General features: G+C 42.3%; 1 protein-coding gene across 5 annotated transcripts in view; it reads left to right on the top strand.

Annotated features, from left to right (window-relative positions):
* The window catches only part of St6gal2 (ST6 beta-galactoside alpha-2,6-sialyltransferase 2), an 82,913-nt gene that overhangs the window by 40,536 nt on the left and 14,959 nt on the right, over positions 1 to 27,418 (top strand). For all 5 annotated transcript variants that reach the window (XM_069988632.1, XM_069988633.1, XM_069988630.1 and 2 more), the window contains exons 2-5: positions 3,800 to 4,790; positions 13,847 to 13,944; positions 16,688 to 16,789; positions 19,829 to 20,003. In XM_069988632.1, coding sequence (XP_069844733.1) covers positions 3,860 to 4,790; positions 13,847 to 13,944; positions 16,688 to 16,789; positions 19,829 to 20,003 — 1,306 coding nt within the window. In that variant the 5' untranslated portion in view covers positions 3,800 to 3,859. The remainder of the gene's footprint in view (positions 1 to 3,799; positions 4,791 to 13,846; positions 13,945 to 16,687; positions 16,790 to 19,828; positions 20,004 to 27,418) is intronic.

Genomic DNA, 27,418 nt, shown 5'->3' with positions numbered 1-27,418 from the left:
CCTAATTAGCAGCAGAAGGCTCACAGAAGTTGCAGCAAAGGCTTTGGGATTATTAAAAGTTGGAGTCTAATCACAAGTGGAGACAGGAGCCCACTCCTTTCTATAATTACCCTGCATGAGGACCACAGTTTCACCTGCTGAAGAGCCACCATGACTTGTATTAGGGTCCTTATTGCTTTCAGAGAGCTAAGAGGGCTACACAGATCTGTCTCTCCTTCCTACCACACCAGGCAGTCCTCAACCTCTTGGCATTTATTCTGATACTTTCAGGTATCCTCAGACTTCTTGTCCTTTTATCCTCTCCCCTTTGTGTCTGTCATCATCTTACTTGACCAACACAGCTTCACCAGGAGACTAAGTACTTTTTTATTTTGTCGTGTGTGTGTGTGTGTGTGTGTGTGTGTGTGTGTGTGTGTGTGTGTGTGTGTGTGTGTGTGTGTGTGTGTGTGTGTGTGTGTGTGTACACGGGCTTGAACTCAGGGCCTTTCTTTCTGCCTTAGCTTTTTCAAGCCACTTCCACTTCCAGCTGCTTTTAGTGGTTAATTGGAGAGAAGTGTCTTAGGGACATTTCTGCCCAGATTGGTTTTGAACTATGAGCCTTCTGAGCATTACAGGTATTAGCCACCAGCACCTGGCTTAGTTTTACACACTTTTGTTAGTATTCGTTAGTAGTAGAAGATGATTTCCTTGTGACATGTCCATATATGTGTATAGTGTAACTTGCTCACACTTGCCCTCACTCCTGGCACTGTCTTCTCCTCCCATTCCTTCCCATCCCAAATCAATCTCAGCAAGCTTTAGTGTTCCACTTTTATATAGACACATGAAATATTTTGACCGTATATTCCCTCCTTCTTTCCCTCTTCCTCTTACCTTCCCATCCCACTAGTATCCCCATACAGTCACATGAGATGAAGCCTGGGTTCCATAGTCTAGATCCTTCTATGGAATTTAAAGATGTTCATGCTGTTTCCTGGAGCCTCTGACATAAGGCAACATGAATTCATCTGGTGCAGAGGATGTGGCCCCAAGATAAGAAGTTTCTGGTTCTTTCTCAGCAGCTCAAATCTTGGCTGTATTTCTTGCATCATTTTCTTCCCCTCTCCAGACACATGTCTGGCTCTGGGTTTTAGAAATGTTCTCAAGAAAATGCTGAAATGGGAAACCCAACTCCCATTCTTAAGCTGCTTCATGGACCAACTGCTCAGAACAGGTAGATCAGGTAATGGTAATTGCCAGCTAGGCTGGAAGGTGACTTCTGAATTTGCTACTGCAGCCTAGGTGTGAAACAAGGAAGGATTCTTCTGGATGGTATCTGGGATCCTGATCTGGAGCCTCAGAAACACTTGAATGTTCTCAGGGATTGGACTGTGCTCATACTAATGGTGTGACTCACAGACCCTTAGTTAACTTCAGAGGGGGGCCTAGTCACCAGAAAGACCAATCAAGTAATATAGCAAGACTAGAACTTCAGGCCAATCTGGCAGCCAGAGCGGAGGGGAAGACTAGAAATTTGGTTCATTCACATGCTACTCAGTGACACCTCATAACAAATTCTGACCCTGAGACTCTATGGAGCTCTCTGGTTGGTGAAATCCTATATACCAGGAGGTGATATCACACCAAATATTTCTATTTCTCTGTATGTATCCTTCACTGTAAAACTGAAAGTATAAGTATAGCTACTAAGCCCACTATCTCTATTGAGTCATTCTAGCAAATTCTCATACCTGCTGGGTGTGAGAAACTTTCAGTTTGATATTTGGATCATCAAAAACACAAGTGGCCCAGGGAACCCACAGACAACTCATATTTGATGTGAGTTGGTTTGTAGATGCAGAGCCCATCACTTAGTGGATCTTCACTGACTCTAGAATTGTGTGTGTGTGTGTGTGTGTGTGTGTGTGTGTGTGTGTGTGTGTGTGTGTGTGTGTGTGTGTGCACGTGTGCATGCGTGCATGCACAGGCAAGTACTGAGGCTTAAGCCCTGGGCACTGTTTAGCTTTTTTCACTCAGGGCTGGTACTGTACCACTTGAGTCACAGCTCCATTTCCAGGTTTTTGCTGGGTAATTAGAGATAAGAACCTCACCGACTTTCTTGCTCAGGCTGGTTTGAAATTGTGATCCTCAGATCCAGACTTGTGAGTAGCCAGGATTACAAGCATGAACCACCAGCTACTGGCTTGACTCCAGAATTACATTGTAATGCACACAATTGCAGAAGAAACAGAACAGTTGTTTGGGATAATTTTCCTGTTTTTATTAGAAACCTTGAAGTACTAGATAGCTTTCTTAGAACCTTTTGGGGGGTATTAGAGCTTAAAGCATTCTCCTGAGTAGACAGGCTGGGAAAATGATGTAGGGAATGTCACTCAGAGATTGGAACCAGACTCCAATTTTGTGGACTGACCATTAGCAGGTGTCAGTGAGATTTGTGTAGAACCTGCAAGTATGCCTTTAGAAGCTTTGACAACTGTTGGATTTTGCCAGAACATTCAAACGTAGAAGAAAATATAAAAATATATCAGACAGTGACAATTTGGGGGAAAGATCCCTTGCCACAGACAGCCTGAAGAGCCTAATTTAGAAAATAGAACTTCAGTTGGCAGGAGCAGATGAGATCACAATTTAGTGTTAGAAGTGTGGCTTCTGAATCAAGCAAAGTATTGTGTGTGTGTGAGAGAGAGAGAGAGAGAAAGAGAGACAGAGAGACAGAGAGACAGAAAGACAGACAGACAGAGACAGAAAGACAGAGAGACAGAGAGAGACAGAGAGATGGGGGGGTCTGAAGCTTTCTATTGCTGTGGTTTTGATCAAGTTACTTAAACTCTCCTCACCCAGAAAATGGATATAACACTATTTCCTGTTTTATTCCATGCTGAAAAGACCAAATGAGACAATCCAGGATTAATGCTAAGTACAAAGCATGGAACAAAGCAAGTGAACTGCTGGCATTATTTTTCTAGGTTCATATCTTGGCATTTAGTCTTGGTTGCAGAATGATGAAAGTGTAATCTGGAGACAGGATTGGATTCTATAGTCCCCCTCCCCTGACATAACATTCGCCGATAGTGGGAACACTGAATTTTGCTTTGTCCAGTGCCACTGGTGCACTTCTGGCATGTTCTAACAATCCTCTGGCCTGGGGGAGACCATGACCAAGTGAATCTGGTGACTACTCCTAATGGTGCACATTTCTGCTGTAAAATCCAGGAGCTCAAAGCCAGTTGCCCAAGACTCATGCCTTAATTTTAATTACTCCTGAGGCTGAGATCTAAAGATCTCAGTTCAAAGCTAGCCTGAGCATAAGTCTGTGAGACTCTTATCTCTAATTTGAAATAAAAAAAAATTCCATGAGATTTCTATCTCCAAGTGCCAGCCCTGAGGGAAAATGCTAAAGGAAGGCGCCAGTTCAAGCCCTCGGCATCCTCACTTGAGCTCATGTGCACAGAAGATCCTTGGGGTGGAGGAGGCGGGCGCCGAGAGACATAGAAGCACACAATTGTGCCGCCTTCTCCCATCTGCTTCACCAAACTATCCAGGGCGCATGTGTTGTGCTTTCAGAATGAGGACACAGACCTACCACTGAGATACCTGGAAAGGATTCTGGTCTCTAGGCTCTCATCGGTGGTGGCAAGATGGCTGGATGAGAGAGATCAGGCAAGGGTAGATAGGATTCCTGAATGTAGATCCTGGATTTTTGCTTTCCCCTCTCAGCTCTGCCTGTGCCAGCCTGTCCCCAGCAGCGACTGAGCGGGCTTCCCATGTACACTAACATAGCCCCTGGCTGTTTTTTCAGGTCCTGCCTGCCTGCCCAGCGTTCTAGGAGACCAAGGAAGCGCAGGCCCGAGACCTTGCCATGAAGCCACACTTGAAGCAATGGAGACAACGCATGCTCTTTGGAATATTTGTTTGGGGGCTTCTTTTTTTGGTAATCTTCATCTACTTCACAGACAGCAACCCTGCGGAGCCTGCGCCCAGCTCCTTCTCCTTCCTGGAGACCAGGAGGCTCCTGCCCATTCAGGGCAGGCAGCGGGCCATCATGGGTGCCATGCAGGAGCCCTCCTCCCCAGGCAGCTTGGATCCCAACAAGGTTCCACGCGCCGGGCCCCCAGTTGGTCCTTTTCACGCAGGACCCGGGGACCCACAAACATGGGAGCAGGCCCCAGATGGCTTTGGCCACGCAGAGTTGTTTTTTACCTCCCAGATACGGAGGAAATCTCAAAGTGCGTTCTACCCTGAGGACGACGACTACTTCTTCGCTGTGGGTCAGCCAGAGTGGCAAAGGCACGTGCCAGGGACCTGGGGATTGCCGTCCCCAGAGGAGCCATCCCAGCGGCGGGGAGCCCAGAGGAGGCTCCGAGTGAAGAAGAGATGGAGCGCCGCCTCCGCCTCTGAGGAGGGAGATGATGGGGACCGGCTGTCGGCCTCCATGTCCCGGGCCTTCCTGTACCGGCTGTGGAAGGGGAACGTGTCAGCGCGCATGCTGGCCCCGCGCCTGCAGAAGGCCATGCGGGATTACATGGCGGCCAACAAGCATGGGGTGCGCTTCCGAACCCCGCGCCAGGCACGCCGCAGCCGCAGCCGGACCGAGCTGCTGTGCGAGTTGCGGCGTCGCGGCCGTGTGCGCACCCTGGATGGAACCGAGGCGCCCTTTTCCGCGCTGGGCTGGCGGCTGCTGGTGCCTGCCGTGCCCCTGGGCCACCAGCTGCACCCACGCGGCCTGCGGAGCTGCGCAGTGGTCATGTCAGCGGGTGCCATCCTCAATTCCTCCCTGGGAGAGGAGATAGGTGCGTCCCCACCCGGGTCTGAAGTCAAGGGTCGCGGGAGGAAGCTCCTAGATGAGGGGTGGGTTGGTCCTGAGCAGGTGTTTCTGGAGTTCATCTAGAACCCTAAGGGTTCTGCTCTGACCCCACTGCAACTGTGGGCCATTTTGGGGATCCTAGATGATCTATTCTTAGGGGACTCTTGAAGCAGGGTCTCAGTAATTGGGAAGGACAGGAGAGACATCCCCTTCATCCCTGTTGCTGGTGGCAGTAGAGTCAGCATCCCCTTTTGTCATAGGCTTGTCCATTGCTCGTGTCTTAGACATCCAGTCACAGAAACTCTGGTGGACGTTAATAAGCTTCCATAATGGCCAAAAATACCGGAAGGCCTATCATGGGGTGGAATATGCTGGAAAAAATAAAGGACAAGGAAATAGGAGGTCATTGTGGATGTTATCTCCCAAGAGGACACAGGAGAGGTTTTATTTTCTCCCTTGATACTGGGATTTGAACTCAGGACCTTGTGCTTACTAGGCTGGTGCTCTCCCACTTGAACCATCACCCCTGCCCTGCTTTTGGCTGGTTACTTTCTGCCTGGACTGGCCTCAAGTTGAGATCCTCTAGATCTCAGCCTCCTGCATAGCTATGATTACAGCATGAGCTACCAGAATCCAGCCAAGAGTAATGATTTTGGCTACTTCAAGGATCAAATTCAGGGGCCCCTGAATCCAGATTACTACTGAAAACATGGCTCCCACAGGAAAGTGCTTTGGTCTGCTGGCTCTTGGCACAATTTTAGCTCTGGGGTACCAGCCAGTACAACATGCTTCTCAAGGTAACATACCTGTAATCAACCTGGGCTTCCATTTGCTCAGCCCAACACCACACATCTGTGTCAGGACATAGGTCCTGCATTAGTCAGTGTGCTGGAGAAAACAGGCTTTTGGGAAAGAGGGACCTGGGAAGAGATTTAAAGCTGTGTTCTATCATTGTAAGGGCTTTCAAACATGTAGTTTGTACGACAGCTGACAGGCAGGGTTTCCACATTGCATGCTTGAGGTAGAATTCTTTCCTCTGGAAGCATTAAACCTTATTTTTCAGGCCTTCAACAGATCAGATTCCCTAATCTACAGTGGGAACAGTAATATGCTTTCTTCAAAGTCTTACTGAATTAGCTGGGCTCAGTGGATCAAGTCTATATTGGGAATTAGGGATTGGGTAATCATGATTCAACCAGCCTGGGGATGAAAATTCTCTTAGATTCCAGTCTCAACCAATATCATCCCAAGCTAGGGGGGAAGCTCAATAACTGGATGCAGTTCATCTGTCATCTAACAACATATGGAAGCACAAAGCCAGCTGGGATAGAAAAACCCATGATCCTACTATTTCCAACTAACCAGCAGAAAGCCAGAAATGGAGCCATGGCTCAATGAGAGAGTGCCAACCTTGACTGAAAAAGCTCAGAAACAGTGCCCAAGCCCTGACTTCAAACCCCAGTATTGGCACCAAAAACAAACAAACAAACAAAGATTGGCTGGTGATTGTAGCTGAGATGGCAGCAACACAGATCTCAAGCCAGATGTTCTTGGGAATGCAGCAACAACACTTCTAGACTAGTGATTTGGGGTCCCTGCGTCTCAGGACTGACCTTATAGCAGGCTTACAGTAATACTGCCCATGTCTCACCTAAGCTTGGAGCCAAACCAGAGCAAAGCACCCTGCAATTTATTAGCCATGTGCAGAGGTTTAGAGGCCCCTGGGGTGAAATAACACCACAGTTTCTTCTCATTTCTGAGGACCAACATCAATAATGCAGAGGAGGAATTTAGGTATTTAGCTTTGAAGCAGCTGGTAACCTGCTTCTGGTTTGTTTTAAACACCGCTGCATCATAAATATGTGGTATTTGGATAGCTCTTACAGGCCAGGGAGAAGTCCCACACTCTTTATGCCTCCATAAATATCCCTGTCCAGAGTCTTTTAAATGCTATTCAGAATTAGAAGGAAGATATGAAAGACACCACGAAGTCTGTGCTTATGCAGAGTAGAGTGCTGTAGCACTTAAATGAGTGTTTATATGATTAGAATTGTAAGGTTACAGATGAAGAGCATGACTGGAAAAAAAATTATTGTCTATTTTAGACAGACACAGTGGCTCACGACTATAATCCCAGCTACTCAGGAAGCAGAGATTGGGACAATTGAATTTAAGATCAGTTTGGGCTAAAAGTTTGGGAAACTTCCTCTCAAAACAACAACCAAAACTGCTGGTCATGGTAGTTACATGCCTGTTATTCCAGATACATGAGAAGAGTAAATAGAATCTGTATCGCAGGCAGCTAGGACATAAATGTAATACTTTGTCTCAAAAGTAACTGAAGCAAAAAGAGATAGATATATGGCTCAGATGGTAGAGCACCAGCCTAGCTCAAACTCAGTTACATGAGAATTGTCTTGCTTTTTATTTAGGTTCCTTTGAATCAGCTAGTGCACCAACAGGATTGATCTTTCTAAGCATGTGTCACTGTCAGCCCTGTGCAGACCAGGTGCTGACCCCTCCTCTCCGGCTCAGCTGAGGGGTCAATGCAAACCACAAGTCATTAAGTCACAAATAGCTTTCATGGCAGAAACAAACTCATGCTTCCTTCAGGAACTTTGGAACGCTGGGGCATAATTTAGCCAAACTCAGGTTGACCCCTAAATACCTGCCTCTGAATTTGCTACATGCAGATTAAGAATTACCAGAGGAGGTATGATCCAATGAAATATTGAAGGCAGGACCGAGAGGGGACCCAGGCAGTCTGTGCATCCAAACCCTACCACTGCTCTACAAGGTGATCCCCTTCTAGGCCAATAACCCCAATACTACACAGCTCCTTCCTTCCCCGAGAGAGACACACCCCCTCGCCTCCCTGTTCGTTGATTGGCTGCCAGTTAACGCCCCCTGGTGTTTGTTCCATGGCAATAAAGTCCTGTCCCCAGATCCCTTTCTGTTAAACTGAGTCCCACAGAACAATTGCTTGGGGCTAAGAAAGTATAGTAGTTGTTAAACTATATGTAAAGTACAAAGGCTTTGAATCTGTTATTTGAGCTGTTTGGGAAACATAGAACATTCCAGGAGGCATGAGCTGGTATGGTGTCAGTTTGCACCTAAGTGGTAATATTCATTGATGAAGACACTTTTGGTGTTCCCATCAAAGTGCTCCCAAGGAGAGCAGAGTGCTTCTATCAAACGGCAATAGCTTTGAAAGTGGACATGTGGCTCCAGTGGTAGAGTGCCAGTCTTGAATGAAAAAGCCAAGCAGAACATGAGGCCCTGAGTTCAAGCCCCAGTACCAGCACTAAACAAAGAGAAAAAAGGAAACGAGAGAGAGAGAGAGAAGAAAAAAGAAAGAGGGAGAGAGAGAGAAAGAAAGAGAAAAAAGAAAGAAAAAAAGAAAAGAAAGAAAGAAAGAAAGAAAGAAAGAAAGAAAGAAAGAAAGGAAGGAAGGAAGAAAGAGAAAGGAAGAAAGAAAGAGCAAGAAAGAAAGAAAGAGGAAGGAAGGAAGGAAAAGAAAAAAAAAGAAAAGAAAAGGAAAAAAACCCAGAAATAGCCTTAAAGTAGAAGATTAGGGTCTATATTTTGAACACATGGAGTCTGGCAAGTGATTATTAGGAAATGGGAAGGAAGAGAAGGGATGTAGCCCCCAGAGTACTTACTGGAGAGAGTTGGGGACTTGAGAAGGTCTTGTTACCTTTGCTTAAAAAGATAAGAAAGCAGTTCTTATAGTCATCCAACCTGCTTGTTTCCAAGTTCTTTACCAGATCCTGCACTAGACACAGAGGTGACTAAGGCACAAACCCAGACCTCAAATTCTATAGTCTTGGGGGAACAATCCAAGCCACCAACAGAAATGCAGTACTTCGTTGGTGGGGGAAGGACACAGAGAAATATATGCCCACAGGGTGGGCATGACCCCCTGAGAGCTGTTGCCTGGGTGAGCAGAAAAGGGGTCAGGAAAGACTACTCTGAGAGAGATCAGGCTGGAAGCCCAGTGAGGTAAGGAGACATGAGCCAACACAGTGTGCAGATGACACAGGCCCCAGGACGTACAAAGGCCCAAGGCTGGGGAAGACAGCAACACTGGCTAGAGGGCAGTAGAACAGGGCATGGATGCTCCTGAAAGCCATTCTACAGAAAATAGACTTCACTCCATAACTGTAACGGCTACACCTCCTGCAGGCATTTGCTGTAGACAAGATCTTTCCTGATGAGTTCTGAGTGTGGCTCTTGTATGCCTTTACCACAGCGCTGTGAGCTCAGCCTGAATCTAAGGAACAGAAGCTCTCACTCATATATCTAAGAGGCAGAGACAGAAAGATATTACAAGCAAAGGAACAGTGGCACCAATCTTTATGAGCGACTACTTCCAAGTCTGAGTTCCAGGATATTTTTTGTTATTCAGACATATTTAGCAGGTATTTTTTTTCCAAAGGGAATTAAGTGACCCCCATCATGTTGTAGTGGAATTTGAGCCCCACTAAAAGGGCCTTACACTTGCTTGATCTTATTGCACACTTGGCTGGGCTTGAACCATGCCTCCAGCCCTGCATTTTACTAGTTATTTTGGAGAATAAATCTCACAGACATTGCTATCCTAACTGGTTCTGATAAGATCCTCCAGATCTCAGTCTCCTAAGTAGCTAGAATCCTGGTGACTGGCTAAGCCAGTTACGTTTTAAGCAAACATGGCCATGTACGCTGCCAGTGGTAAAATTCAGGCTTTTGACTGTGAATGTGGAGGCTTCTTGAGGAGCTCCACATGATATTAACCCAGGTGGTTTTTTTAATACTCCCTAATGGAATGAATCAATATTTGAGAGCTGACTGAGAATTTTCAAATGATCTTTGCATGATATTACAGAACTATGCATAAGTGAGAGGCCCACACTAAGGACAAGATAGATTAATGGGCGTTAATGTGGCAGAACTACTTAACTTTACACCCATTAACTTGAATTTTCTAAAATTTCACAGTTTAGAGGCCTCTTTATGTTAAATACATGGGAAGGAGACTCCTGGGTAGTGGATGCAGACTTTGGCTGACAGTAAAGACTGGCTTTATACTTTATAATTAAAATCAGGAGTTGTCAATTTATTCAGACAAAAGAGTTCATCAAAGCCAGACACCAGTAACCCATGCCTATAATTCTAGATGGTAGGAAGCTGAGATCTGAGGATAGAATTTCAAAGCCAGTCCAGGCAGGAAAGTCTGTGAGACTTTTATTTCCAATTAAACAACCAGAAGAGAGAAGTGGAGCTATGACTCAAATGGTAAAGAGCCAGCCATGAGCAAAAAAACCCTATATTATGCCAAGGCCCTAAGTTCAAGCTCTAGTACACACACACACACACACACACACACACACACACACACACACACACACACACACACACGCACACACACACACACACACACACACACACACACACACAAGCTCATTGATACTATTTTCAAAAGCCACATTGCAATTAACCTTTAACAGACTAGCACTTGTCAAAGTTCATTGAAAAAAATCATATGTGTATGTGTGTGTGTTGTGTGTGTGTGTGTGTGTGTGTGTGTGTGTGTGTGTTTCACAGATCTCTTGGAAGACTACTAAAGCAGCCTTCACCTTTGGGAATGAAGCATCTTAGTCTTTATCCACTAAAGCATAAGTCTTTATGCACTAAGGCAACATCTTGCAAACACTGAAGGCAAGAGAGACAAGAAGCTGTCTTCTAAAAAGTCAAGCTTAGAGGTGGGCACCAGTGACTCATGCCTGTAATTCTAGCTATACAGGAAGCTGAGATCTGAGGATCATGGTTCAAAGCCAGCCCCTGCAGGAAAGTCCATGAGACTCTTATCTCCAGCAAACTACTTAGAAAAAGCCAGAAATGACACCATACTCAGGTGGTAGAGCACTAGCCTTGAACACAGAGAGAGACTTAGGGACAGAGCCCAGGCCCTGAGTTCAAGCCCCAGGACTGTCAAAAAAAAGCCAAACTTAGAACAGATTTGCAAACATTTAAAGCAGTGCCAGTCTTCTGTTTACTTTGCTGTTTAAAATTTTTATTAAAATGTTATTTTAATATAAATTAATGAATAAAACATTAAATTCCATCCTGTTTTCTAATGCAGTGAATATATTATCAACACTAACGCTTTGGTAATCTAAATTTTGTAGCTCAGATATCATTTATTTGTTCTTTTAGAAATGAAAACACACTGTTCAATAAAAATAAATAACAAATCAATCTATTCTCCCCCCCCCAAATGCAAAGAGCTTACAATGTAACATAAAGAAGCAGCTCTTAAAGCTTAATGCCAGTGGCTCATGCCTGCTCCTAGCTACTCAGGAGGCTGACATTGAGGATTGTGGTTTGACACCAGCCTAAACAGGAAAGTTTGTGAGACCCTTATTTCATATTAACCACTAAAACGATATAAGTGAAGCTATGGCTCAAGTGATAGAGCACCAACCTTGAGCAAAAAAGCCAAGTGAGAGCACAAGACCCCGAGTTCAAGCGCAAGTATTAGACGTCCTGCCCCAATAAAACAAGAAACAAGGAAGTGTTAAGGTAGTTTGGCTTCATTTACACAGAACATACCTTTTAGAGATTTGCAACCTATTTTTTTTCTAAAAAGCCAGGTCGATTTTAAGCTTTTCAGACCACGAAGACTGTTTCAAGAACTGTGCCATTAGAGACATACATTCACAAATAAATGTGTATATGGTGCTCCAATTTCATTTACTAGTGCCAGGCTATAGCTCAGACATAGCTTGGATTCTCCAGCCATACAAAGAGGTACCCTTTAAGAGTTTGTTGTGATCCAAAAGTTTCATCCTTTACTATTCAGAACTAGAGCTTCAGCCAGGTGCCTGTGGCTCACTTCTATAGTTCTAGCTGCTTGCAGAGCTGAGAACTGAAGGACAGTGGTTGGGGGCTAGGCAGAAGAGTTCACCCACAGCTGGCACAGAGGTGTGTACCTTCCATCCTAAGCTATGTGAGAGGAAGAACTTGGGAGGATTGTGGTTCCAGGCAAACCCAGGCAGAAAAGTCTGCAAGACTCCATTGTATTGTAGATATCATGGTTCACGTGTGCCATCCCTTCAATTATGGAAAGACTAAAATAGGCAGACCATAGTCCCGGAGCATGCCTGAGTCAGAAGGAAGATCCTATCTCAAAAATAATCAGCAAAAGCACAGGGCTGGAGGCATGACTCAGTGGTGTCTAGCAAGCTGGAGGCTTCCAGCTTAAAAGAAACCTAGAACACACCAATTCATTATGGCTTAGGTCTCATCAATAAAGGTACATTTTCTAACATTGTTTTGGTGGGACATACATGGTAGTTTAATCCCTCTAGGGTGCCAGAAGACTCCCAAGGAGGGAGCATCAGGACCCAGGGGAAGGTTAGCTTCTCTAAGGTCCTGTGAAGTCACAGTAAATGAGGCGAGTGCATGTCCATGCGGCTTGTACAAATGTCACACATGCACACACTTGCTTCTTACTGTCACATACATGCACTGTCACTACTGCAAGTTAAACTTGGGATGTTTGAGGACAACCTATACGTGTCCTCTTATTGTTCATCATCTCTGGTTTCATGCTGGTTTGTGTTTACAGCCTGTTTTAGGAAAAGAGAACTTGTTTCCCATTCCTATCCCTAATCAGATGAGGCTACTTTATTCCACTTCTTTCTCTTTACCTCCTCCTTGGCCTCATGTTACAAGGGCCTGGTGGTCACCAGGCACCTCCCTTTCCAGCATTCAGATAACTGGAGGATGTCAGATACCTTGAAGGAAGTGTATACAGGCATGTTCTGTAGGTCAAGCTTGGTGCACCATTACTGAATACAAAAAACCCTAGTGGATTGTAACTTTGGTGGTCTCAGCCTCTAGCTGCATGGTATGTCTGATTATGACTTCAGAATGAGGGGCCTATAAGGCTGGGCTCACATAGGACATTGTGGCATCAGGAACAATATATGAGGCTTCAAGAAAATCAGGGCTTGTTTTCATTTTAAGCATAAACCTTCACCAGAAAGTGGCATCATAGAATTGAAGGCCCTAGCTTTGATCCCAAGAGAGACACATTTATTCTCTGTGGAGGCCCCAGAATTACATGACATTGATGACCAACCTCAGTGTTCCTCAAGCAGGAAAAAGACCCAAATGAAGTTAGGTGCTGATGGCTCATGCCTGGTAATCCTAACTACACACAAGCTGAGATCTGAGGATCACAATTTGAGGCCAGCTCGGGCAGAAAATCTGTGAGACTCTATTCTCCAATTAACAGCCAAAAGCTGGAAGCAGAAGACTGTTTCAAGTGGTAGAACACCAGCCTTGAGCAAAAAAAGCCAAGTGAGACCATAAAGCCTTGAGTTCAAGCCAATTATCAGTGTATATGTGCATGTGCACATGCGCATATTCACACACACACATACACACACACACACACACACACACACACACACACACACATCACATACACATAAAGCCCAAATGAACATTCCATGATCCCCTAACTTTCCCATCAACTTACCTCCTTCTGTAGTTCTAGTTACAAAATGTTCTAGAGCCTTCCAGAGAATGGCTTCATAAAGCATGCTACTTGGAAAAAATGTGACATCTGTATGAAACTTAAATGACACTGGAGCATGTGTAACCAAATGAGTTTATGCATACATACACAGTCATTGCTTTCTTATTGGATAGGTCTAAAAAATGCATGTGTCATTAGACGAGTTTGCCATCATGCTAACATCATAGACTGCACTTACATTGATGGAACCACAGCGTCACTAGGCAACACCGCTGGTGGGAGCACTGTCCTGTAAATGCTCTGTTACCCACCGACAAGCCATCATACTTGTGTGACTGACTGTGTGCTCTTCCTGATGCATCTCCTGAGCCAAGCTCTCCCCCCAAGTCAACAGTACATTATCTGAAAAGCTGTGCATGTATATCCAGCTTCAGGTATTGAAAGACTTTCTTTAACCTTTTTTCCTAGATTCAGCAGAGACAAAAAGTAAACTTGTCCCTATATGCCCTTAGATTCTCACGATGCGGTTTTGAGATTTAACTCAGCTCCTACCCGAGGTTATGAAAAAGATGTCGGAAATAAAACCACTGTCCGCATCATTAACTCCCAGGTAAGATGGATGAAGTGTTTCTAGGGGTCCATTCTATAGGTAAAGGGTTAGACTAGATGAGTGAGTAGAAATTATCTGGTTATCGGTAACCATTGTAATGCACATGCACCTTGTAATTATGAAGAAATAACAAAGAAAAATACAGAGAAATGGGAGTATAGATGTGATACAAATAGAGCAAAAGAATAAAATAAAAAAAAATCAGATTAAATACAGACATACTTTTTGAAGTATAGACTTAGCATATTAGAACTGGGGAAGTAAGAAAAAGTATCAAAACAAAAGAAACCTGGTCATTAAGAATGTAGTAGGTAAATCCTAGCTACTTAGGAGGTTGAGATTGTGGTTAGAAGTCCACCCAAGCAAATAAATTAGAAACACTCTTATCTCCAATTGACTAGCAAAAAGCCAGATGTGGAGATGAGGTTCAAGAGGTAGAGTACCAGCTTTGAGTGATAAAGCCAATCAAGTGTGAGAGGTCCTTAAAAAAAAAGAGAGGTCCCGAGTTCAAACCCTAGTACTAGTGCATGTGTACACACACACACACACATACACACACACACACACACACACACACACACACACAAGCAAGAGCTAAAGGGAGATAAAAAATGTCACAAATCTGAGAGCTAGACATCTGAAATTCTCACCTGTTATTTGGAAATTGTAAAAATAAAAAAATGAGTGATTTGATCTAAAAATTAAAGTATCTGGGCTAGGAAGGTGGCTCAGTGGTAGAGCCCTTGCCTTGCATGCCTGAGGCCCTGGGTTCGAATCCTCAGCACCACATAAGCAAAAAGAAAAAAGCCAGAAGCGGTGCTGTGGCTCAAGTGGTAGAACGCTAGCCTTGAGCTGAAGGGCTTAAGGACAGCACCCAGGCCCAGAGTTCAGGCCCCATGACCGGACCAAAAAAAAAAAAAATTAAAGTATCTTTTTTTCCTTATGTTCTTAATAAGAATGGCTTCCAAGCTGGGTGCCAGTGACTCATGCTTATAATTCTAGCTACGCAGGAGGCTGAGATATGAGGACCATAGTTAGAAGCCAGCCTAAGCAAAAAAATGTCTGTAAGACTCTTATCTTCAATTAACCACCAAAGGAAGCTGGAAATGGAGCTGTGCCTCAAGAAGTAGAATGCTAGCCATGAGCAAAAAAGCTCAAGGACAGCACCCAGGCCTTGACGTCAAGCCCCAGGACTAAAAAATATAAGCCCCAAATTATGGCAAAGTTATAGAACCAATCACAACAATGTCAAAAATATGTAAAAAAGAAAAAAAGAGGTATAAGTGATTGATGATGAATGAACTGCCTGTGAATGAGCAAGCCATTAGCACTTTGCTGTTTGCTGTGTCAGGTCACCTGTAGTGAGGAAGGAAACAATTACCATATTTCCTTAATTCCCCTCTTCTCAGAGAGGAAAAGAGAAAGCCCAGCAAATTAAAATACATGTCATCCTAAAGATGCACTTCAGAAAAGATAATATAATGTGAAAACAGTGCATCTTAATAATGGTGAAAATTTGTATCTGAAAACTAAGAAAAAACAAGCTGTATTTCCCCCGAAATATAGCTTTTAGTTTTATGTTTTTTTAGAAAGGATGGTTGGCAGGTGACACTGATGAATATCTCCAGGACCATAAATAAAACCATAAAAAAGGCCTATACTGGCCTGGGGTGGCTCTTCCACAGTGCATCAATGAGGCTTCTAAATCACAAGGCTGTCGTAGAGATGGTGCCTGAACTAGCTGGGGAGTCACATTTTTTCAGGGACTGGATTCTAGATCACACAATATCACACATTAATGTAATGGCTAGTTTTCTTTTCTTTTCTTTTCTTTCTTCTTTCCTTCCTTTCTTCATTTCTTTCTCTCTCCCCTTTCTCTTCCTTCCTTCCTTCCTCTCTTTCTTCCTGACTTCCTTCTTCTTTCTTTCTTTCCCTCCTTTGCCTTACTTCCTTTCTCTCTTCTTCTCTTCTCTCCTTTTCCTTCTTTCTTTATTCATTCATTTATTGTTGCCTGTGTTGGAGGCCTAAATTCAGTGCCTCGACAGAGTCCCTTAGCTTTTTCACTCAAAGCTGACGCTATTCATATGTACTTATGGAATATAGTTTGATAGTATATTTTGATATTTTCTATTTTATATATGACGATCATGTGTCAGGGATATTTTCTATTTTGATATATGACAATCATGTGTCAGGGTTCAATCAGGGTGATTATCATTTACATCCCCTTAAACACTTATCATTTCTTTCCTTTTTTTTTTTTTTTTTTTTTGGTCAACCGTGGAGCTTGAACTCTGTATCTAGGCACTGTCCCTGAGCTCTTCAGCTCAAGATGAACCCTCTAACACTTGAGCCACAGTGCCACTTCCTGTTTTCTGGTGGTTATTTGGAGATAAGAGTTTCATGGACTTTCCAGCCTAGACTGGCTTTGCACCGCAATCCTCAGATCTCAGCCTCTTAAGTAGCTAAGATTACAGGCGTGAGCCACCAATGCTCGGCTTATCATTTCTTTCAAGACAATATTTGTTTTAAAAACATTGCCACCTGCAAAACCCCACCTCATTTTCCTGATCATGCTTTGGTCTCTGGTGTGCAACCCTGATCCCTTCTTCTCCCAAAGGAAAACAGAAAACTTGAGTTTTTTGTTTTTTCTGTTTCCACATTGTAATTTCCACCTGTTGTTAAAAATCTATTCAGAGAATGAAACGCCACCGGCTTTAAATTTTTTTCTGTGTACTTGCAGATTTTAACCAATCCCAGCTATCATTTCATCGACAGCTCTTTATATAAAGATGTCATTTTGGTGGCATGGGACCCTGCTCCTTATTCTGCGAATCTTAACCTGGTAAGTGTTTCCCTGCTGTCCCTAGTCCAATGTCAGACAGTACTTTAGCTGATTAGACATGGTAGCAGATCAAGGACTGAGCTTTGACAGAATGAAGCTGCGTCCCCACAACTTTTTGATACCCAGTTATATATCTGGTATGCACAGCATTATCCATTTGGTGCTAAAAGGCTATGGCTCTGGAGAAATGAAGAAAAACATGCAACACATCTAGATGCTCAAAAAATCCTAGTTACAGTGAAGGTTGGGCTGATTAAACTCAAAATAGTTTGCTTGTGATGGGGTGACATCCTCCCTCAGAAAGGCTGTAAGACCATTAGAAATAAATTGGAAGTCGTTGACAGGAAAATCTGTGCATACACAACTTGGCACTTACTTACTCAGGCTTTTCCTGAGTGTATCTCTTTAGCTTCTGCTTCTGAATCTGGTTAATTTCATTCAATAGAACGGAAGCAAGTTTGTTACTAATCATCAAAATACAAACAAGTTGAGCCCAGTGCTGGTGGCTTATGCCTAACTGTAATCCTAGCTCCTTGAGAGGCTAAAATAAAGAGGATGATGCTTGGAGGCCAAATAGGGTGATAAAATTTCTGAGATTCCAACTTAGTGAAAAAAAACTGGGTACAGTGGTGTGTTGCCTGTCATTGCAGCTACAACAGGAAGCTTAAAATAGGTGAACTGAGGTACATGTATGTGCCTGGACAGAAAGTGGGACACTATGTAAAAAAAATCAGCACAAAACAGAGCTGGAGGTGCAAATGAGTAATAGAGCTCCTGCCTAGTAAGCACTACTAGTCCCTGAGTTCAAACACTAGTACTGACATAAAAAAATAACAAAATTCATAAGAATTATAGATATACATAGATAGTTATAGTTATACATAGATCAGAACCTTGCATGAAAAATCAACAAGCTTGTTTGTAATGATATTGGGAAATAATGGATGATGGCTAGCCTAGCAAGGCATTTTTCCAACTGTACCAATGAGTATCCTTGACTTGCTTTGCCAGAACCAGAGAGTATGCAACCTTCTAATGATGAATGTAGAGAGCAGATCTTGGATCCTCCAAGGTGTCATTTTGCAAAGAGAGCTGTCTAAATGGAATGGTTCCCTCCAAAAGAAGTGCGTGGTTCTCTGTCCATCTTGAGACTGAGGCTAGACATTCACCAGAATGACTACTAATGAGTTTCCGACCAGAGGTGTAAATTTCAATCACCCAGAGTCCTTTTCAAAATTGATCTAAAAGAGCTCATTTCAAGATGGAAAGGAAACAGCCTGGAACTATATTCTCTTTCAAAGTTCTCCTGTGCACTCTCTACTGAAAATCAAACATTGGTAGAGCTTAGGACATTTTAACTCTCTTTCCAATCCATATCCTGAGTTTATGGCTCTGTGAACTTTTCTTGCTGTTTGTGAATTGACTGGCATTTCAGTAGGCTTCATCCAAGCCCAGGACACACACACATCCAAGCTTACTGGATGAATGTGGGCAGAGATGGTGCTACATTCCAAGTGTCACGGCCCCTTATACTGGGGCCGGTGTTCCTTGTGAGGACATGGGAAGAGGCTGAGAAGAGGAACAGTTCCTTCTCATTCTTCACACATTTTTCTTCTTTCAGACTGCCACCAGATTTGGGGCTTAGCTTATTAAGAAGTCCCTGACCCAATCATGCTCAGAGGGTTTTGTTTTGGTTGGATGGTTGGTTGGTTTTCCAATACAGAACTTAAACTCTGGGTCTCATACTTGCTTGGTTTGCTTGCTCTGCTGGTAATCTACCATTTGAGCCATGCTTCTAATTTTGCTGGCTATTTTGGAGATTGAATGTTGCAGACTTTTCTTCCAGGACTTGCCTTCCCAGTCTTGGATTCCTTTGGATCTCATCCTCCTGAGTAGCTTGGATAATTAGGCATGAGCCACCAGCATGCTTGGCGTTTACTCAAAGTTTTTCAAGCCACAAGACTTCCTTTTTTCCAGTCCTCAGACTTGTTTTCAGGGCCTGAGAGGCTTTGAGCTTTCGCTCAAAGCTAGCACTTTACCACTTGAGCCACAGTGCCATTTCCAGCTTTTTCTGTATATGTGGTACTGAGGAATCAAATCCAGGGCTTCATGCACTCTAATTAAGCACTCTACCACTAACCACTTTCCCAGCCCCCACAAACCCTTCTTATAAGTAGAATTCTATCCAGGATCTTAATAAATACCTGATGATTACCCTTGGACTCTGCTCAAAGGGTTCTTAGAGGCCTATGAGCTCAAATCTCACATGATGATAACACCTGGGTCATTTTTTGAAGAATTTTGTTTTAAATCAACCTGAATGACTTTTGCACACAATGTGCTATAATATATGTAATTGTATATTCTGATGAGCATGATCACATTTTGATTCTTAGGTGTACTCTGTCATGGTTCAGGAAGAGTTCTCAAGTCATTCTTTCTTAGCCTCCACCCAAAACCAGAAAGCATTGATGTGCTGTCACTACAGATGAAATAGGTGACAGAAACTTAGGGGAAACTTACTTTTGAAATATACTGCTTAAGCAAACTCAAGGATGAGCATTCTGAAGCATACTCTACATATGGCCATCAGTTGTCTTAATAAAGTTTTATTAGAACACAGCATGTTCATTCAGCAGCTACCTATGGCTGTATCCTGTATCCTGTATCCTGTATCTGTATCCTGTAATAGAGTTAAGTAGTCACCAAAAAGATCCAGAAAGCATGGTCCAGAAAGCATCAGGTGTCTACGATCTGACCCTTCCCAGAAAACATGTACTGATCCAGACCGGGTCTAGCCCAGCTTCCTCATTTTACCAAAGGAGAAGGCTTTAGTCCTGCTAGGACTAGAAAGCTGCTCTCTCTTTGTATATGTCCCATTGTTCCAAGGGACTGTCTGTAGAAGCAATGAGTTGTAGACTTCTCTTCCTTCCCTCCTCTTCCTTCCCTCCTCAGCCTCTAAATCCACCTGTCTGCTTGCTGCCCTAACTGTTTTTCAGTTAGTCCTCTGTCCTTGATTCGGTTCCTTTTCTTTTTCAGTGGTACAAAAAGCCAGATTACAACCTGTTCACTCCATATATTCAGCATCGTCAGAGAAACCCAACACAGCCATTTTACATTCTTCACCCTAAATTTATATGGCAGCTGTGGGATATAATCCAAGAGAACACAAAGGAGAAGATTCAGCCAAACCCACCATCTTCTGGTTTCATTGGTATGTGTCCATTAAAGATTAGAATGATTGGGTGACATTTTATATATAATGAACAAACAGTTATCTAATATAGACAGAATAAGTAGCCAGTAATTTTGGAGATTGCTTAAAGAAAAGGGAAATGTTCTGGTACAGTTATTTATTACTACATAACAAACTGCTCCAAAATTCTGAGCTGTCACATGAGAACTGTTGTATTTCCTCTCATGCTTTTGAGGCTCAGGACCTGTCTGACTGGACAATTCTTCTGCCCCACCTGGCATCAGTGGGGTTACTTGGTGTTCAGCTTCTTTATAGGATGGCTGCCCTTGCATATCCAGCCCCTTGGATAGGATAGCTAAGGGCAGGCTTAGTTGAAACTGTTAAATAAATGCCTGCATGTGGTTTCTGTTTCATGGTGGTCCCAAGGTAAGTAAATTTTTTACATGGCAGCTAGGGGATGCTCTGGAGTATGTTCCAAAGAATAAGAAATACAAGCAATCAGTTGCTTAAGGTCCAGACCTGGAGCAATCTCAGGACCACCATTCTGATAGGAGGACACATAGACCTCAGCTCTTGATGAGAAGCAAGGGAGGTGTTTTGAGAACTTACAACTCTTTCTTACACATGCTACCCTCACTCATATTGCTTCTGGGTGCCAGGCTGAGGAACTGAATGCGAGACCCTCAGAGAGCAGGTGCTGTTGCAAGATTGTTAGTAATAATGGCCTTGGCAGTACTCAATCACTAGTTCATTAATTTTAATGGACTAGCTCTAATATCCAACAATGTATTTTATGTTGTGAGATAATCACACTTGCATTCTTTTTTTTCAACCAGACTTTGATCCTCAAAGCTTGTAGGTGTGCCCAGTTTCTCTATGCTTTGGCTTATTATTTCTTTGATTTTACCTTAGTAGGACACAACTGAGTCATACTTTAGATGCCTCCTAAAATATGAAAGGGTAGAATAATACCAAAGATAATGGTCTTATAGTCACCCCAATTTCAATGAATTCACTACCACCTTCCTTAGACTGCAAAGCAGGTTCTGTGAATGGAGAGAAGAGATTTATGGAGAGCACACTAGTCTGGTTTTGCATGCAGGGCATATAGATATCCCAAAGTGAGGCTTGCAGACTTGGGAAGAGTTTATAGTTTTGTAATTATGAGGAATATTTTACCCGGTGGTCAATAAAACCCTTAAAATGAGACTATATAGTGCTTGCTTTAATGCCCTGTTCTTTTCCTCTTTCTCTTAAATCCGTGCCTTAGCATCCAAACTGCTCTTGTAAAATCCAAACTCTTAATCTATTATTTAACTTCTGAAAGTTGATTTAGGGAAGAAAGTATTATCTGGTTTATCAACAGAGGGTAGACTTGATAAAATGACACAAAGTAGCAGGATAGAGACACATTTGATAGTCTTTTTTATATTGTCATCATGAATTTATGTTACTAATATTTGAATAGGGAAATGTTTTAAAGCATGGTTTGACAGGATGAGACTGTCAGATAATTATTATTGGCATGTGGTTTCAAAACCAATTAGATTTTTGTTGCCAAAAAATATTTGCAGTTTATTTAAGTTAATCACACCACATATGGCTAGCTTTCTTTCAGTGGTTTTCTTGAGATGCTGGAAAGGCTGGCAATTGCCTTCATAGCTTTCATGGTATGTAGAGAAGTATAGTTTAATGTCATTGCAAGAGTGTAGGTTAGAACTGCCTTAGTTTGAGTTTTAATTCTTCTCTGCCACTTACAAGTTTTCTGAGCTTGGGTAAATTGCTTAATCCTTTGACCCTTGATATTCTCAGATGAAAAATGAAAAATATAATAAAACTTTTCTAAGGGTGAACTTACTGACCAATTTGCAATCATTATTATTTTCTAGCATTGTTTTATCTAATATGTGTACTATTAGCCACATGTGAGTGTTTAAGTTTCAGTTCATCTGAATTAAATAAGAAGATGGGGTCTGCTTCTGCATTTTCTAGCCCCATTTCTGAGTAGAACACCACTGATAAATCATGCTAAACAATATAAGAATGAAGCCATGCATGATTATGCCCATCTTCAATCCCAAAACTCAGGAAGTGGACACAAGAGGATCTTGATCTTGATGAACCCACATTAACCTACATAAGGTGACCTTGTCTCCAAAAACCAAGGATTACACATGTAGTTCAATGGTAGAGCACTTGCTTAGCTTGCACAAGTTCCTGCCTTTACTACCCTTGTACTTCCCCCCACCAAGAATGATGAACAGATAAGAAATCATAAAGTTCCCATTGGGCAGGTGGTGCTTTATGGGTGAGAATGGAAAATGAAAAAGAAAATGTGATTGCTACATTAAATTTACTTGCTGACCTTGAGCTTCAGCTTATTTAAGAATGGGAGACCCATCAGCAAGAGTGGCCAATTTAGCACCCTCTGAGGACCCCACTGCTGTTGTAGTATTTATATCCCTTCTCTGCTCTGAGCCAAAAATAGGTAGATTGTTGGTTTCTTTTATCCTTTATTGACTAGTGTGTGTGTGTGTGTGTGTGTGTGTGTGTGTGTGTGTGTGTGTGTGTGTGTGTGTGTGTGTATGTGTGTGTCACTGGGGCTTGAATTCCCTTAGCCTCATGCTGTGCCTGAGATTTTGAGCTCAAGGCTAGTGCTCTACCACTTGAGGTATGCCTCCACTTATGGAATTTTTTTCTGGTTAATCAGGAATAAGAGTTTCTTGGACTTGTCTTCCTGGATAGACTTAAAACAGTGATCCTTAGATCTCAGCCTTCTAAGTAGTTATGATTACAGGTTTGAGCCACCAGAACCTAGCTAGATTTGTGGTCATAGTAGTAGTAGTACTAGCAGCAGCAGCAGCAGCAGTAGTAGTAGTAGTAGTAGTAGTAGTAGTATCTTTATGCAGTTGTACGAATGGGTTACTATTCAACATGTCAGTTTATAAGTACTACATATCTTAACTGATATTACCTCTTTCATCATTCTCTCCTATCTACAATTCTTAGATAGTGGTAAACTAATATCACCCATATTTTAATCTACCAGCTATCAGAACATTTTTGTATGTGTGCCAATTCTAAGGCTTGAACTCAGGACTGGATGTTGTCCTTTTTGCTCAAAGCTCTTCTTTACCACTTAAGCCACAGATCCACTTCTGGCTTTTTGGTGGTCAACTGTAGATGAGAGTTTCACAGGCTTTCCTCTCCAGGCTGCCTTTAAACTGAGATCCTCAAATCTTAGCCTTCTGGGTAGCAAGGATTACAGTTGTGAGCCACTGGGGCCTGGTTAAGAACTTTGAAAATATGATGAAACATTTTTTCCTGTTATTAAAAGGCATTCTCTATGTGCCCATTTATACTTAAGAGCATCTCTAGTGCTCTTTACCTCTACCATAGAAAAGAACTCAAGGAACTGTTATGTTGGTTAGCACAGCAAATTGTTGCTGCCCAGGACTTGTCAACGGGATGGTCCTTACCTGCTTCCCTCCTGGTCTCATGCTACGCCTTGCTGTGTAGGGCTTCAGTGGTAAAACTGTGGGAATCTCTTTCTTCACTGATACACTCATCATACATAAAAATAATAGTCTCAGATGTGACTCCTTGCATTTTTGAACCTTCCCTTTATATTTTCTTGCAGGTACTTAGGAATCTGCATGCACAAAGTAGACCATAAAATGTTGATTACTTTGAACAGAGGTACCATTTAGGGTTTGTATGGAGGCAGATCCAATGGGATCTTAACTATTTCTGAGAACTTAATTAGTTCTCAGAAAGATGCTCCCAGTCCTTGTGTACAGTGGTGCTAGTGCCATTCAGAGTTCATGACAGGGGCCTGCATTCATCACCTAGGAAAAAGGCAGTGAACAAGGAAGGGAAGGGTCATGCATCAAATGATATTAACAGCACCTCCTGTGTACCATGGGCAGGGCTGTGCTTAGGGGAAATGGTAGTCAAGAAACCAGGCAAGGAAAGATCTTGCCCATCAGTAGCAAGAGAGGTACACATTCCATAAATTCTCATGCCCAGAAAGATATAATTGCAAACTGTCATCAATGTAAAGATGGAAAGGAATATGGTACCTTAAGGGCTGGGGAATGTTCATTTCACCCATTGTTAAATTATTAGTATAGCCTAATTATATGATATTATTATAATTGTATTATAATATAATTAGATGTCACAATTGTCCCTCCATATATATCCATGGGTTTTCACCCACAGATTGAACTAACCACTGACAGAAAATATACAAAAAACTAATTTTAACTACTGCATATGTATATTTACAGACTTATTTTTCTCAATATTCCCTAAACAATATAGCATTACATACTGTTTAAATTGCATTGGGTATTATAAGTCACCTAGAGATGGTATAAAGCATATATTAGTATGTGCAAAATTATATGCCAATCCTATGCCATTTTATGAGTGACTTGAACTACTTGGATTTGGGTATCTGCAAAAGACTCTAGAACTAAGTCTCTCAGATACTGAAGCGTATCTGGATTTGCTGAATGTGTACCTCTGTGATCCTCAGAATTTACCACACATCACAATTATCCATAGGGTTCATGTATTAGTAACCCTTTGCTGTAAAGCAAAGCTTAGACACTGAACAAAGTATTAAGTCTCTGCGGGTCAGATATCTGTGCGTCCTTTGGCTGGATGATTCCAGCTTAGTCTCTGGTAAAGCTGTGATCTGGCTAGACAAGGCTTCCAAGATGTGTCCCAAGCATGGCCCTAACAGGTGGCTGTCCCTTACTTTACCTGCCTACAGCGATGTCCTCCCAACACTGCAGCTGACTTCCAAAAGGCCAAGAGATTCAAGAGAGCAAGAGAGAAGACCTGTTGTTTTTATGGTGTCATACATGGTCAGATTTGCTGCAATCTATTTGTTACACAATTCAGTCCCCTGGTTGTGGGAGGGAACCATGGAGAGAGGAACCATGGGGGGCCCATTTTGAAGGACAATAGCTTTTCAGATTGCTAGCCTGACCCCAGAGAGCTTTTTTTTTAAAAAAAAAAAAAAAAAAAAAAAAAAAAAGTAAGTCTTTAAGTAATGCTAATACTAGTTCTGGGACCACACTTGGAACAGGCTAACACATTTAGCCAACACCTCCCAGTCCAAAAACAACACATCATGTTTGTGCCTGCATTCACCACCCCTACGCCAGCACCAGCAGTGTTCCTGATAAGTCATTTAGTTCTCTCTCAGTGATGTGTGTGTGTGTGTATGTGTGTGTGTGTGTGTGTGTGTGTGTGTACTTGTGAATGTCCATGCATGTGTGTGTGTGTGTGTGTGTGTGTGTGTGTGTACTTGTGAATGTCCATGCATGTGCGCTGTTTGAAAAAAATAAAAGCAAAATGTGGAAATGTGGATGGGAAGAAATGTCTAGAAATAGATTTTTCTCAGTGAACCAGTTATTCTGAGCATTCATTCTCCAGGAGTCTACAGACATTTCAGCATCAGGACTGATTCTATGCCCCTTGGATTGGGCTGAGTTTTTTTTTCTCCGAACTGCAGAATCTCTGTTATCATTTCCAGTGCAGCAGGAAATCAGTTTCTCAGTAAAATCCGATTTAGGACAAGAATTGTTAGTGTACAACTAAATTCTTATTTTCTTTTCAAATAGCAGGGCCTCTTTTTCTCCTTAAAAAAATAAAAAGCAAGCCGGGCTCTGGTGGCTCACGCCTGTAATCCTAGCTACTCAGGAGGCTGAGATCTGAGGATCGCGGTTCAAAGCCAGCCCGGGCAGGAGAGACCGTGAGACTCCTATCTCCAATAAACCACCAGAAAACCGGAAGTGGCGCTGTAGCTCAAGTGGTAGAATGCTCGCCTTGAGCTGAAGAGCTGAGGGACAGCGCTCAGGACCAGAGTTCAAGCCCCATGACCGACAAAAAAATAAATAAATAAATAAAATAAAATAAAAAGCAACCCTGGGTATGCTATTGGCATATGCCTGTGATTCTAGCTACACAGGGCACTAATAGTCAAAGGATCAAAGTTCCAAGCCATCATGGGCAGAAAAGTCTAAGAGACACATGCTAAAACAAAACAAAACTATCAGTAAAACAAAGGGCTGTTTACATGGCTCAAGTGATCGAGTATGAGCCATGCCAGCTGAAGACCCAGAGTTCAAACCCTAGCAAGACTGGGTATTGTATATACATTTATCTCAACTAGGGCAGGGAAGGTGAAACACAAAATGGTGAGACAAAGGACAAAGTGGGAAGCTATGCAAGAGTGATATTCACAAGACAATATGTTGGAAATGAATTGTACAAACTGAGTGGAGGATTGGGAGAAGGTGGGAAAGAGGGAGGATAATGAGAGTGAGGGTAACAAGTTAGACAAGAAATGCACTCCCTGCCTTACTTATGTAACTGTAGCCCCTCTGTACATCATCTTGACAATACAATTTAAAAAAGAAAAAGAAAAGTAGACCCCATTGTTGGAAAAGTATCTCATTTCAGGAGTTTACAATTCATGTGCATGGAGAACTTACTAAAGGTAAGTTATGCTTTCAAAATAATAACTGGCTTGGGGACCACAATGCTCATATTTATACAGTGCAAATTTATCTTCATAGTAAATGAATTATAGTTTCATTACACATTCAATTTAGGATTAATAGGATACCTATTAAAATATCTTTCTCATATTCTGAAGAAATAGGTTAAAATCATGTTTTCTACTTTTTAAACATCAGTTCCATATTATTACCTAGCAATTTTACCTAACAAAATATTTTGAAGAATCATTATTAAAGATATGAATATTTATTGCAATTAAACATGAACATTTAACTCAAAATTGCACATCAATTACTGATAATTATTTCCAAAATATTTAAAATAATTTTTGATTTTTTAAAAATTTTGGCAACAAGGTCATTACTTGGATCCTTAAAATTGATCCTTAAAACTGCATTTTAGAAGCCAGATGTCAGTGACTCATGCCTGCAATTCTTACTATTCAAGAGGCTGAGATCTGAGGATCATGGTTCAAAGCCAGCCTAGGCAGGACACCTGAGACTTTTATTTCCAGTATACAACTAAAACAGCCAGAAGTGGAGCTGTATCTCAAATGTAAAATGATAGCTTTGAGCCAGAAAACTCAGGGACAGCACCCAGACTCTGATTTCAAGCATAAGGTACAGCACAAAGAAAACATAAATCCATTTTAGTCAGGTACCAGTGGATTAAGCTTATAAGTCAAGCTACTCAAGTGGCTGAGATCAGAGGATCTCAGTTGGAAGCCAGGCTAGGCAGACAAATCTTATTTCCAATTAACCAGCAAAAAGTCAGAAATGGAGCTGTATTTCAAAAGTGACTACCAGCCTTGAGCAGAACACTCAAGCAAGAAGAAGCCTTCGCTGAGTTCAAGCTATAGTACTGGCACACACACACACACACACACACACACA

Source organism: Dipodomys merriami, unplaced genomic scaffold (assembly GCF_024711535.1).
Source record: "Dipodomys merriami isolate MVZ:Mamm:240054 unplaced genomic scaffold, mDipMer1.0.p SCAF_36, whole genome shotgun sequence".
Lineage (NCBI taxonomy): Eukaryota > Metazoa > Chordata > Mammalia > Rodentia > Heteromyidae > Dipodomys > Dipodomys merriami.
Note: the sequence above shows the minus strand (reverse complement) of the source record. Positions and strands in the feature narration are given on the sequence as shown.